At 33.2% G+C, this 12,351-nt stretch overlaps 3 protein-coding genes across 3 annotated transcripts; all 3 read left to right on the forward strand.

The window, feature by feature from the left end:
• Positions 1–201: 201 nt before the first annotated feature.
• LOC113799657 (uncharacterized) lies at positions 202–4,876 on the forward strand. The gene is made up of 4 exons (XM_027350326.2): positions 202–1,135; positions 1,225–3,332; positions 3,396–4,147; positions 4,207–4,876. The coding sequence occupies exons 1-4, from the start codon at positions 387–389 to the stop codon at positions 4,711–4,713; spliced, it is 4,116 nt and encodes a 1,371-aa protein (XP_027206127.2). The 5' UTR covers positions 202–386; the 3' UTR covers positions 4,714–4,876.
• Positions 4,877–5,105: 229 nt separating this feature from the next.
• Positions 5,106–7,445, forward strand: LOC113799450 (uncharacterized). The gene is made up of 2 exons (XM_027350073.2): positions 5,106–5,232; positions 5,293–7,445. The coding sequence occupies exons 1-2, from the start codon at positions 5,133–5,135 to the stop codon at positions 7,104–7,106; spliced, it is 1,914 nt and encodes a 637-aa protein (XP_027205874.2). The 5' UTR covers positions 5,106–5,132; the 3' UTR covers positions 7,107–7,445.
• A 1,708-nt stretch (positions 7,446–9,153) lies between these two features.
• On the forward strand, positions 9,154–11,888 carry LOC113799446 (uncharacterized). The gene has a single exon (XM_027350068.2). The coding sequence runs from the start codon at positions 9,432–9,434 to the stop codon at positions 11,793–11,795; it is 2,364 nt and encodes a 787-aa protein (XP_027205869.2). The 5' UTR covers positions 9,154–9,431; the 3' UTR covers positions 11,796–11,888.
• Positions 11,889–12,351: the final 463 nt, after the last annotated feature.

Genomic DNA, 12,351 nt, shown 5'->3' on the forward strand with positions numbered 1-12,351 from the left:
GCTAAAGCGTAACGTAAAATAAAATGAAATGAAAACGACAATCACAACAATCGTCTTGTTCATGTTTTATTTGCTATAACATTTCGGCCATCAAACGCAATCGGTTTATCAATCTCTCGTGATTTTTTTTCAACGATCCATAAGTAAGTAAACATGCCTTGCATTTTCCTTAAGATTATTATTTTGATAACATTTCGAAAGTTTTTAGGATTTAATTCAATTTTCCATAAATTTTGGTACCATCTAAATATTATGGGCCAACATAAAAGTTTTATCATAGTAAGTTATGTAAATTCCAATTTTTGGGCTTCATCATCAGTCATAACAGTCAGTCGTAAATCATCTTCATCGATTTAGTTATTAATTAATGATCGAAAAAATCGCTCATGTCGTCTTTAACAAACAATTGCAAGATCATGCGCCCTGATATCAACATCGATATTTCATCGCACGAACAATTTGGCGGCATTGGTGGTGGTTGTATGATGCCATTTCAATGTCATAATATCAATTTAGAACAACAACATAGTCAGCAGCAGCCATATCGAAGTACCACGGTGACCGATTGTCATAAAGATGATGATGATGACTGTGAAGATCTTTTCATGATCGCGTTGAGCGAACAACCAGATCATAGAAATTCCTCGCCTAACTTATTAAAAGTTCGTTCGAAAATAATCACATTATCTAGTAATCATAATTGTGATGAAAATAAACATTCTACGATTATGATGAATATCAAGTCATCATCACGACAACCATTCAAAAGCAGCGGTGGTGGTAGTTCTACAACCAGTGGATGTTCCACGCAAAGTTCATCATCATCATCAGTATCGATGCCTTCAGCATTACAATTGTTTCGCAATCAATCAGCTACGAATATGCTTGTTAACAGCGATGATCATATCCATTTTCCCGCCAACAATAATAGAACAGATGTTGGGAAAACAAAAGATGAGATATCACCTAATTTATCATCACGGGCATCTAGGCGTCATTATTCATTAACTCCATCATCAAGCACATCATTATCTTCATCATCGATTACATCTTCGCCATCACCTTCGATTCGTCCGTCGGAAACACAGTGGGAAAAGATTGGTCATTTTATCGAATCCTACGAGCAAAGTTTACTGTAAGTATTGTGTTGATTTTTTTTCAATTTCCTGATTAATATTTCCCATATTCGGTGTTTGACAATTGTCATGTTTTTTTTCATAATAGTCAATGTTTATCCAGCATTCAACAACAATGGATACATCAACAATCATCGACTAGTCACACAATAAATAACAACAATCATGGCATCAATGATTGTGATGATAATGATCATCATCATGATGCTGACGAAAGTCAGGATGTTAATGACGAAGATCTTTTTCAATCAACATCATCAAATGGTTTTAATAATAGTTATAAAAATAGTGATCGCATCAATCATAGTATCCCTACTCTACAACAATCCAACAAAAGCAATGTTAACATAAAATCATTGACATCATTACCTAATGATGATAGCAGCAACATTAAAAAAAAGTCATGTTATATTGTTAAAAAACCAAGCACCAATAAATTAGTTGTCGCTGCTGATTCCTCATATACATATCGATTGCAATTACGTAGTTGGATTCAAATACAATTGGATAAAGTTGTCCATCTTCGAGAACAATACGAACATGGAAAGCACTGTCAAGAAGCATTGGTCAAAATGGCCAAATTATCCACACATAGTGGCAGTAATAGATGTCGAAAAAATTGCTATCGTGAATGGCGCTCGAATGAACGAATGCTACAATCATTGGCCAACAGGTTGCAATTGATGATTGGTTCATTTGAAATTCGTGTCGAAGACATTGAAGGTTGGGCTCGTATATGTCCGGGTGATTATTATGAGTTGGAATTCCGTCATGGACAACAACGGCAAATTTTGCGTGTCAAAATTGTTGGTAGCCAATTACAAAGAATATGGGACTTGGACCGTAACATCATTAGATTTCATGCTGCCCTTCAATCACACATTACTTGCAAGATAAAAGAAATGAAATCTGGATTGTGGAGGTCTTTAGCAGTTTGGCCATCAAAATATCGTTATGTCGACATTGGTACAACTTCGATTTCGTTGACAGAGTTATTCCAATCAGTAGCCGAACAATGTCCCTTGCTGGTTGATTGTAATCCAAGTGGATCTCTTAAATTACGGCTAAATTGTCACTGGAATCCAAGTTGTCAAGATGAAATCAACATTGATATTTTTGAAAAAGAGTCTACAACACGTAGATCTAACCTTCGAATTCTTTCTTCATCATCAGTTCATTCGATTGAAAGTAATTCCTGTATGGTTAATTCTGAAAAGCCTGTTTCAATGATGAAACGAAAGTCTAGTGATCAAGTGGAACATCAGCGACAACAAAAAGAGTCATTCGGTATAAATCGAAATCTAGCTCGTTCATTACTATCTTTGCCAACATTCAATTCTTCATTAGATTTGGGTGATGCTTCAAGCACACTTCCTCTTCGAATAAAAACCATTGAATCTAATCATCATACAGATGGCGTCGATGTTTTCGATAAGAGCGATTGTATTTCGAGCTCAGGTTCATTGTCACATTATGCTTTGAAGCCTTGCTCACGAACATCATCAGTTTCTACATCCCCTTGTTCGAATGAAGTAAATAATCATTTGGAATCAATGGTAGTGATGCTGCAAACGTTAAAAACCTCATTACAAGATCATTATGGTCAATCAATTGAAATCACAATCCTGTCACAAACAGTTGCACGATTGATTACTTTGTATGAACGATTGATGACAAAACTAACTACAACTCAACAATTCAATCTTTCTAACAAAGGGCATTTTAATGATTTACTCCGTGTTAATGATAACAAATGTTTTTCTCATGATCAGCATCAAACAAACGAGTTTATTGAACAAGCTTTCGAATTTCTCGATCAATCGGACTTTGATGACCATGATAATTATAAAAGACAAACCCGTATTCGAGCTTCATTTGATTCGAATGAATGCGGTCTATTAAATAGGTCACATCAACCGCCGATTTCAGAATCTTTACTAGATTGCCAGAATGATCACGTTGAAATTAATGAAATGATTTCTCAATGGAATAGATTACTCACTATCCACATTGAATCAGCCACCAAACAACTTCTAAATGTTGGAACTTGGATTTTGAAATCAAGAGAACAATGTGCATTTCTTCGTTTACAAGCCGATACATTTGCTATGGAACAAATTTACTTAATTTTATTGTTTATTCTCAAAAACTGCAATCGGAATCAGAATTTCAAGTTGCCTAACAATCAACCTTTTGGTATGATTTACCTAGTGTATTTATTTGAACAGTTTAATTGCTTATTTTTTTTATTACACATAGGTCAAGATAGCCGAGTTTTGGAATTAGTTAGATATCTTTGTCCATCGAATAATGATTATTCTTTGGTCTTTACATTTGATCAATTTTTTCAAATCTTATTGTCGGTGATGCGAATTCACATTTTGATAAATGAAGCAGGCATCAATGATTTTGAAAAAATAGATACTTTATTCCAAAACTCAACTCAATGGTTGGCATCATCGATATTTTCCTGTGGAAGCAGTTGTTTCTATTTATTTGGCAGCCAAAAACAGCCATCAGAAACTGATTTGATTACCATATTTCATGTTCGTGCATTTTTTGAATTGAATCTTTATAATAATCATAATTACCACCATTTCTATGATCGTCATTCAAAAAATAATGTCTCAATGAAGCAAATCCGAACGCATCCAATTCATTTGGCTGATTTTTTTCACACAGCTTTTGATCTGAATTGTTTAATTGCCAAAATACGTACAAGAAAATGGCCTTTGTTGAATGTTGAAGCGATTTTGTTCAAAAGGTTTAGTCCACGCTGTGAATGGCTACCGCCAGATTTAACATTGCTTTTGTTCAATCTTATTTATGAACATCATTGTATTCACGAATCTATTGCTCGTAAAAATTGTATCTCAAACAGTAATCATGAATCATCTCTTTTTAATTCGGCACGATCTCTTGGTGATGTTAAAAAATCTGATCGTTTACGCGAATTATCACGCTTAATCAATCAATGGTTAATGTGGCAATGTCAACAATCACGATTCGAGGTATAATCATTCATTCTCTAATTCGATTTTACTAATTAGTTTTTTCTTATATATTCTAGGTTCGTGAACATATACTTATTGGATTGGAATGTTCATGTCCATTCACTCGCCAAGCATCTTGCTATGGTATAATGCATCTTTTTCGTCTTATGCAACGAATTCAATCTACTAACCTGACATCATCAATGACTATGAAAGTATTTTATGGCAAAGAGTTGGATTGTCTTCTGTACCTGTCAATGGAGGATGCTGATAGTCGAGTACGTGATGAGGCTAAAAAATCACTCCAATACTTGAGCTCCGTATTGGGCAAAAAACTGGAAAGTGACCAAATGTCTTTCGTTTCACCCGGAAGCTTCCCTAACAGAAAAGCTAATATTAATGATTGTCCAACATCACAACCGTCAAGAAATTCACCCTCACAACCAATTTCGATGTTCAGAAATAGTCATAGTTGGATTACTAAGCATACGAAGCCTACAGTAGTAGCAAATTCAATTCTGCGAACTAGTATGCCTGATTTGTCCAGTCTTGCTTTCGATCTGGAATCGATCCAATTAAAATGACATTGAAAATTCTATTAATAAAATTGATTGATTGTTAATTTTTTTTCTCTTATCATAAACATGACTCTAGCCATTCTTTGATTGATATAATTTATCATTTATAAATGTCAAATAATGAATTATCTTTTTTATTCAATAAAAGTTGTTCTCTATTGTGTCCACATTTTGATTGTTTTGTTGATTCATTGATTTGAAATCAACAAATTTTAACTCCCAATAAAAGCAATTATTTAGAAATAGAAATTATTGTTTCTGTCTCTTATCACAATTCAACATTGAATACAATGGAATTTGATAAGGATTTTAGTATTGAATATCTTTTCCATAATATGAATCATGATCATTTTTTCTCAAACGATTGTTTTTGATTCAATTTCCACGGCATTATTAGCTATAAAATGATTGTTTAGAACTCATTCATGTTATTGTATTCCAATATCTCACAAACCAATGAACACGAAATGTTATACAAATACTTTTTTCTATCATTGACTTTGGCATTATTAGCCATCAATGCAGGTAATTTATTCATTTAATTCATAATTTCTTCAATCTATTGATCGATTAATATTTTTTCAGAACCAACTGAATCCACGGCCGAAACTACTACAGAATCGTCCAATCATTTATTCATTGAAAAAATTGAGAATGCTCTTAATAGAGCAAAGAATCTTCTAAACTCGCAGGACATCAATCCACATATTGCGAAAAAAATTAAAGATTTAATCGAAGAAATTGAACAATATGAAGAAAAATACCTGAAATCCCATGATAATGAGTCTATAAAAACACACATTAATGCTAAAATTAAAGAGTTAATGAAAAATTTAAATAAATATCCATTACCGTCTTCATCGAAGCCCAAAACAACGCTTACCGAATCAACAACAACGAAAAAACTAACCGAATCAACGACAACAACGAAAGAACCAACCAATTCAACGACAACAACAAAAAAAACAACCGAATCCACGGCCGAAACTACTACAGAATCGTCCAATCATTTATTTATTGAAAAAATTGAGAATGCTCTTAATAGAGCAAAGAATCTTCTAAACTCACAGGACATCGATCCAAATATTGCGAAAAAAATTAAAGATTTAATCGAAGAAATTGAACAATTTAAGGAAAAATACCTGAAATCCTTTGATAATGAGTCTATAAAAAAACACATCAATACTAAAATTAAAGAGTTGATGAAAATTTTAAATAAATATTCATTACCGACTTCATCGAAGCCCAAAACAACAACTACGGAAAAACCGACCAAATCAACATCCACATCAACGGAAAAACCAACCAAACCAACGTCAGCAACTACGGAAAAACCGACCAAACCAACGAGTACAACGACGAAAGAACCGACCAAATCAACATCCACATCAACGGAAAAACCGACCAAATCAACGTCAACAACTACGGAAAAACCGATCAAACCAACGTCAACGGAAAAACCGACCAAATCAACAAATGCAACAACGGAAAAACCGACCGAGCCAACGTCAACAACTACGGAAAAACCAAAACCAATTCTCAATGAATGTCCAGAATATAACGAAATTGGTCAGTGTAATTGTTATCCTGAATCAAAGACAATAATTTGCACAGATTTCAATCAAACATTCATTACGAATTCATATAATTTTTCAACATTTATAATTCAGGACAACAAAGAGGTAGAACTAAAATGGCCTGATAATGTATATATTCGTGTGAAAAACCTTATCATACATAGATGTAACTTCAAAAAAATCGATCCTCAAATATTAAATATTAATGGATTAAAAACTTTGACTATAAACGATATACCTCAACTATATTTGAATATCAGTATGATAAATACAGAATTATCTAAGTTAATAATCATCAACATTTCTCGCATCGAACAAATAAATGCATTGGAGAAACTAAATAGTCTTCAAGAATTGATGATCAAAAGCATGACCGGTTTTCAGGCAATCAGTCAGTCTGAATCACTATCATTTCCTTTGATACGATATGTGACCATTATCGATACTGATGTGAAGGAAAATTTCAAGCTAAAAGTAGGAAAAGATTGTCAAGAAATAATTATCGAAAAAAATAATCAATTAAAATGGTTAGATATAACGGATTTAAAAACAAAAAATAATATGACCATAACTATCAAATTATCAGATAATCGAAATTTGAATCCAAAATTTCTTCTTGATTTTAGTAATATTTTCAATCAATCTCGACTAGCTGATCAGAATTTAACAATGACAATACGTATGAATCATGTACCTGTTTATTGTGACGATTGTCGATTATACAAATTAACGGCTACCAATTCAAGATTACGATTGTTAGATGTATTTTGTAAAAATGAAAACGAATATCTTAAATATCTTAAATTTAAATGTGAAAGATAATAATTTCATTTAATTTGAATGGTAATCTATCAATTTATTTTTGGGATGTTTTTTTTCAAAATTTCTGCCTACAGCATTGAAATGAATTATCACAATGGTGTGAATCATCTATCTATCCGCAAGTATTGCAAACAAACACACCTACACAAATACAGACACACACACACACACATTACACATTACATATATAATCGAACAAACCACCCACAGACAATTTGTATATGTATATTTACATAAGAGGAGCCACATTGTTTTTAAATTTACTTGGCTTCAACATTCATGATGATGATGATGAGTGCCAATCATAATAAAATAAAAACTTTTTCTTTTGTTTGCTCATCGATCCTGTCAAATGTCGAACATTTCAGCTAATTTTCATGAAATGTTCTATTGCCATCATTGATGATGATGATGATGATTGCGGTCTGATCGAAAGATCAGATGCAATGATGATGATGAACAATGTAAATAATGATCTGCCCTCCGAAATTTTTTGCGGTTCAGTTTTGTTTTGTTGTTGTTGTTGTTTTTTTTTGGTCGGCTTTTTGATGATGCGGCCAATAAAACGGCAGTTTGATGGCCCCGAACATAATGTAAACAACATTTAAATCAAGTTATTTGAATATATGCTATTTTGTTTTATTGTTTTCATTGAAACCATATGTACAAATCATCATTATCGAATGTCTTCAGATTATTTTTGTTCTTCTTCAACATTCGTAACAAATTAACGTATCTTGACCGATCAATCTTCAAAGATGAATGGCCAATCGATAAAGTTTGCCATTGTTTTTCACTAAATCCAAACACTATGAATAATATTAGATGGAACTAACAAAATATAGTTGAGGTTTCTTAAGTCAATATTGTAGACAACCATAGCTATAGTATCAGGTATCGAATGAAATGCAACCCTTAGTATCAAATAAAAACAAAATGGATTTCATTAGATGTGCTATGGATAGAAAAGATTCCTATATATAGAGCTATTGTGCAAAAAAAATTAGACATTAATTCCATACATTTGTCATGATCAATCCTGTCACAAGATTTGTTTTTTTTCGTTTGATCCGATTTTCTAAAAAAAGATAGATTTAAAACAAATGTTTAAAATTTGAGCTTTTAATGTCAATTTCTTAAACAATCATTCGAGTTAATGTCACTCAAATCAACCATTTTGATTCAGTAAGCAGTGAACATGACAAAAAAAAAGTTGATTGAGAAAGAAAATTCTTGATGAGCACATCTGTGCTTTATTATCATTGATCCACTCATGAACCATAAACTGTTTATGAGTGGTACCATTTCGGTAATTTGATTAAATTTTTCTCTGAGGCGTCCGCAGTATCGATCGGCTTTTTTACCCATTATAGATTCAATTTAGTTTTCATCGAAAATCTATTTGTTTGCGTATCATGACGCAAGTTGATGAAAACAAAATAGCAAAAAAACAAAACAAAAATAACAACAGTATGAATGATTCTAGTCAGGCACAAAATCTCATCATAGATCATCAAAGATTTTTGTGGATGCCAGCACTTACAAATTCTGCATTTTAGAATCGGGTAACAATGCTGCTACTTTTGTTACCACTAATGAAACAATCAACGCCCGTATCAAAGTATCAACATATGAATAGGCAGAATAATTCATCATGAATGCATTTGAAGAAGGCGGTACCATGTTAGATTCAATCAGTATAATGGACAGTTAGCTAAAAATTGTTCAAGGCAGAGCATGTGTGTGATACAATTTGTAACTTATATAACATCAATGTAGTGGTGGTCAAAATAAACAAAAGTGAAACAATTTCATTCGGTTCGTTTTTGTTGTTGTTGTTTTTTTTGTTGTTGCAAATTGCCAAGTTACATCCTCTTTATTTTTTTTGTGTCAGTTTGTATGGATGTTTGTAACGAAATTACAATGTTCATCCATAGCAAATGAACCTCCTTATTTGTAACATTGTTTAATACTTTTAAAGCTCCTCCTCTTTATTTTTTTCATTTTGAATCGAAATGAATCAAAATGATTATGAATTGGTTAGATAGATTTTGAGCTGGTTCAAGTGAATCAAAATTCAAGTTATGAAGTTGTGAACGAGAGAAAAAAACAAAAGAACAGAAAAAAGCGAAAAATATCAAAATCGTTGAAAGAAGAAACTTGCAAAAAAAAAATTCAATTCATTTTGTTACCTTTGTCGTCAGTGCAGAAAATACATTTCAATTTGCTACACAACACGATCAAACATTATTGTTGTTAAGCTTTTATCAACTTTAAGTAGTGATTTATAAAAGAATCGACTATTTCATCAAAGATTCACGAAAAATGTTACGTATGACTCCGGAAACACAACTGAGTAATAATATTGATTATAAGCTTCGAATGCCATCGCCACCATTATCAAATGATGAAGAAGATGAAGAAGTCGAAGTGGATGATAGATTGCAATCTATTAATGCAGTGCAAATGGAATCTTCTATAAACATCGATAGTGAACATGATGAGGATGAACTTGACGATGGTGATGATGGTGATGATGATGATGAAGGTGACGACGACGATGACGACGATCATGATAATGATGCTGATTCCGAAAACGCAACTAATATTTCTAAATCTCGTAAAAATCGGCGTAAATCAGCTAAACAGATTGATAATAATAGTGGCCTTCGTAAACCTAAATGTGCACGTTGTCGTAATCATGGAATGATTTCCTGGCTCAAAGGTCATAAACGACATTGTCATTTCAAGGATTGCCGCTGTGCTAAATGTAATTTGATAGCCGAACGACAACGAATAATGGCTGCCCAGGTTGCTCTCAAAAGGCGACAAGCAGCCGAAGATGCAATAGCTATCGGATTACGAGCAATGGCAACCGGTGCACCGTCCGTCAATGGCTATTTACCACAAGGACCAATATTTGGTTTAGAAATAACAGAACCAGAAACGAAAAGATCTAAATATTGTCAAGATTCAACTCCACCCCCGGAGAATAAAGAATCGGAAATAGCCGCTACTGTTTCGATTGTCTCAAAACCCTGTGTCGAGAAGAATAAACAGCCATCACCAACAATAACATCAAAAGGCAATGGTAAACGGACTGCAATTAAAGGTCAATCTGGCAAATCAGGCTATGCTCGATGCTCAAAATCTGATTCGATTATTGGTCAACAAGATGAACTAATGACAACCGGTATTGTTACACCTGTTAATCGAGCTAAATTATTAGATGCAAATCTAGCACTATTAACCGATGCTGCTGAGGATTACCGTTCTGGAAGAGCATCACCCCTGTCAACATTGACTCGTCTATTTCCGGAACAAAAACGTCAAGTCATTGAACTAGTATGGCAAGCGACAGAACAATCAATGATTAAATCGATAGAACATTTTTTATCGATAGATGAAGCAGCCGCATTAAAAAAGAATTTAATGCAAAAAGATCATAATCTCAAGAGTTTGTTCTGCAAACATCAGACCAAACAACAAGCAACAACAACATCACCATCACCATCAATCACTGAACAAAAACAACAACAACAAAAATGTAATCATCAATTATCATCTCGAATTACAATCGGCAGTGGTACAAATCAGGCAAATCATCCCAATCGACAACAACAACAACAACAATCAAATCAATCATCCTCTTATAGTTCAGATTTAATAAATCATCAAACAATGTACTCGTCATTACCTTATGACTACAATAAAGCAGCCGCATTCTACAATCATCCATCATGGAATGCTCATCTTATACCACCTTCATCACAAACAATTTCAACATCGCCGATAACTGCATCAATTCCAACTCGAACAACAACAACAGCACTGCCATCATCATTGTTGTTATCAAGTCATACAACACTTCCATTACATGGTCACAATAATCAACATCATCATCAACTTCATTCATTTCCTTTTAATCCAATGTTCAGTAGTCCGTTCCTTCCGTTTCCTATGAATACGGCAACTATTCCAGTCAATTTGTTACCACCATTGCCTCAATCATTATCATCAATGGATACGAATCGCCATCAGCATCATAACGATTTATGTTTAAATTGTGACGATTCTTCCAATTCTTCTTCATCACCATTATCGAAAACAGGCAATAAAAAATCGCCAACAACCATATCATTTGTACCACCGGTTTTATCACAAAATATGATTGGGCCAACAACAACTTTATATGGCATAACTCCTATTGTTACACAATCTAACTGTAGCAAACTCGGAGCTAGATATTCTTCTAGATCTACATCGACATCAGCAAGTAATGAACGGACATTTGCTGCGTTTGCTGGTCCAAGTTCAATGATCTCTTCTGCTGCTGGTGGTCTAATGAATTCTGCAAATTCAACATCACCTACCTCATTGTCTCGATCATGTGGACAGTTATTAACAACAATGCCATCATCGATTATGATGCCAATGTCACAAACAGCCGGATCATTGTTACCGTTGATGAACGAATCATCACAATCATCGTCTCCAATACTATCGACCAACACGAATTTACCAGCCATGAATCATTTATTGTTTGATCCATTTCATCGTCATTTGAATAAAACACAACAATCAAAGATTATGATTGATACATTTCGTTCCAATCGTTCATCAAACGAAATTAATAATTTAGATGCTGTCGATTTGACCACAACAGTTTCATCATCACCATCAACATAAATTTATATTTTTGTTTTTTTTTATCCATCTGAATTTCTTGTTTTTAATTAGTTAATTCATTCAAACTTATTTCTTTGAAGATTATTACTAACCCGTTTGGCATTAAATATTCAATTATTATTTAAATTTCATATCAATATGAAATGCATAAATCAGTTTGATCAATTTATGATGAGATTGATTGCGGCCAAATTCTTAAAAACTATCATACATCTATCGAAGCAATCATTTTCGATTGTGAACAAAAATCCCGAATTTTGATTTGATTCATTGAATCAATATTTACATTGTGAATTGCTTGAAAACGAACAGCAGCCAAGCCACTACATACGTATATATAAGTTAAAGTTGGTGTTTGATCTGACTACATTAGTTAGTTAATAGGCCAGCTTGCACCATTTTAATTCGATTGTTGATACCCGAGATTTTTCTTCTTCTTCTTCCAGAATTGTATTTAGCTTTTCACTTCTCTCAATTTATTTGTGTGTTTGATCCGACAAGAATCCAATTAGCATTGTTTATATATCTGAATGTGTATGTAAATAATTCAAGCTCC

Source organism: Dermatophagoides pteronyssinus, unplaced genomic scaffold (genome assembly GCF_027571235.1).
Source record: "Dermatophagoides pteronyssinus isolate colony J.1.1.1.1 unplaced genomic scaffold, Derpt_VIB-CSIC_2022.12 sq0007, whole genome shotgun sequence".
NCBI classification, from domain to species: Eukaryota; Metazoa; Arthropoda; class Arachnida; order Sarcoptiformes; family Pyroglyphidae; genus Dermatophagoides; species Dermatophagoides pteronyssinus.

Bases quoted from the DNA above. Each gene is read 5' to 3' on its own strand.
- LOC113799657 (XM_027350326.2), top strand. From the start codon at position 387: ATGTCGTCTTTAACAAACAATTGCAAGATCATGCGCCCTGATATCAAC. The intron at 1,136-1,224 runs GTAAGTATTGTG...TTTTCATAATAG, and splicing joins TCCTACGAGCAAAGTTTACT to TCAATGTTTATCCAGCATTC. The intron at 3,333-3,395 runs GTATGATTTACC...TATTACACATAG, and splicing joins GCCTAACAATCAACCTTTTG to GTCAAGATAGCCGAGTTTTG.
- LOC113799450 (XM_027350073.2), top strand. From the start codon at position 5,133: ATGTTATTGTATTCCAATATCTCACAAACCAATGAACACGAAATGTTA. The intron at 5,233-5,292 runs GTAATTTATTCA...ATATTTTTTCAG, and splicing joins ATTATTAGCCATCAATGCAG to AACCAACTGAATCCACGGCC.
- LOC113799446 (XM_027350068.2), top strand. From the start codon at position 9,432: ATGTTACGTATGACTCCGGAAACACAACTGAGTAATAATATTGATTAT.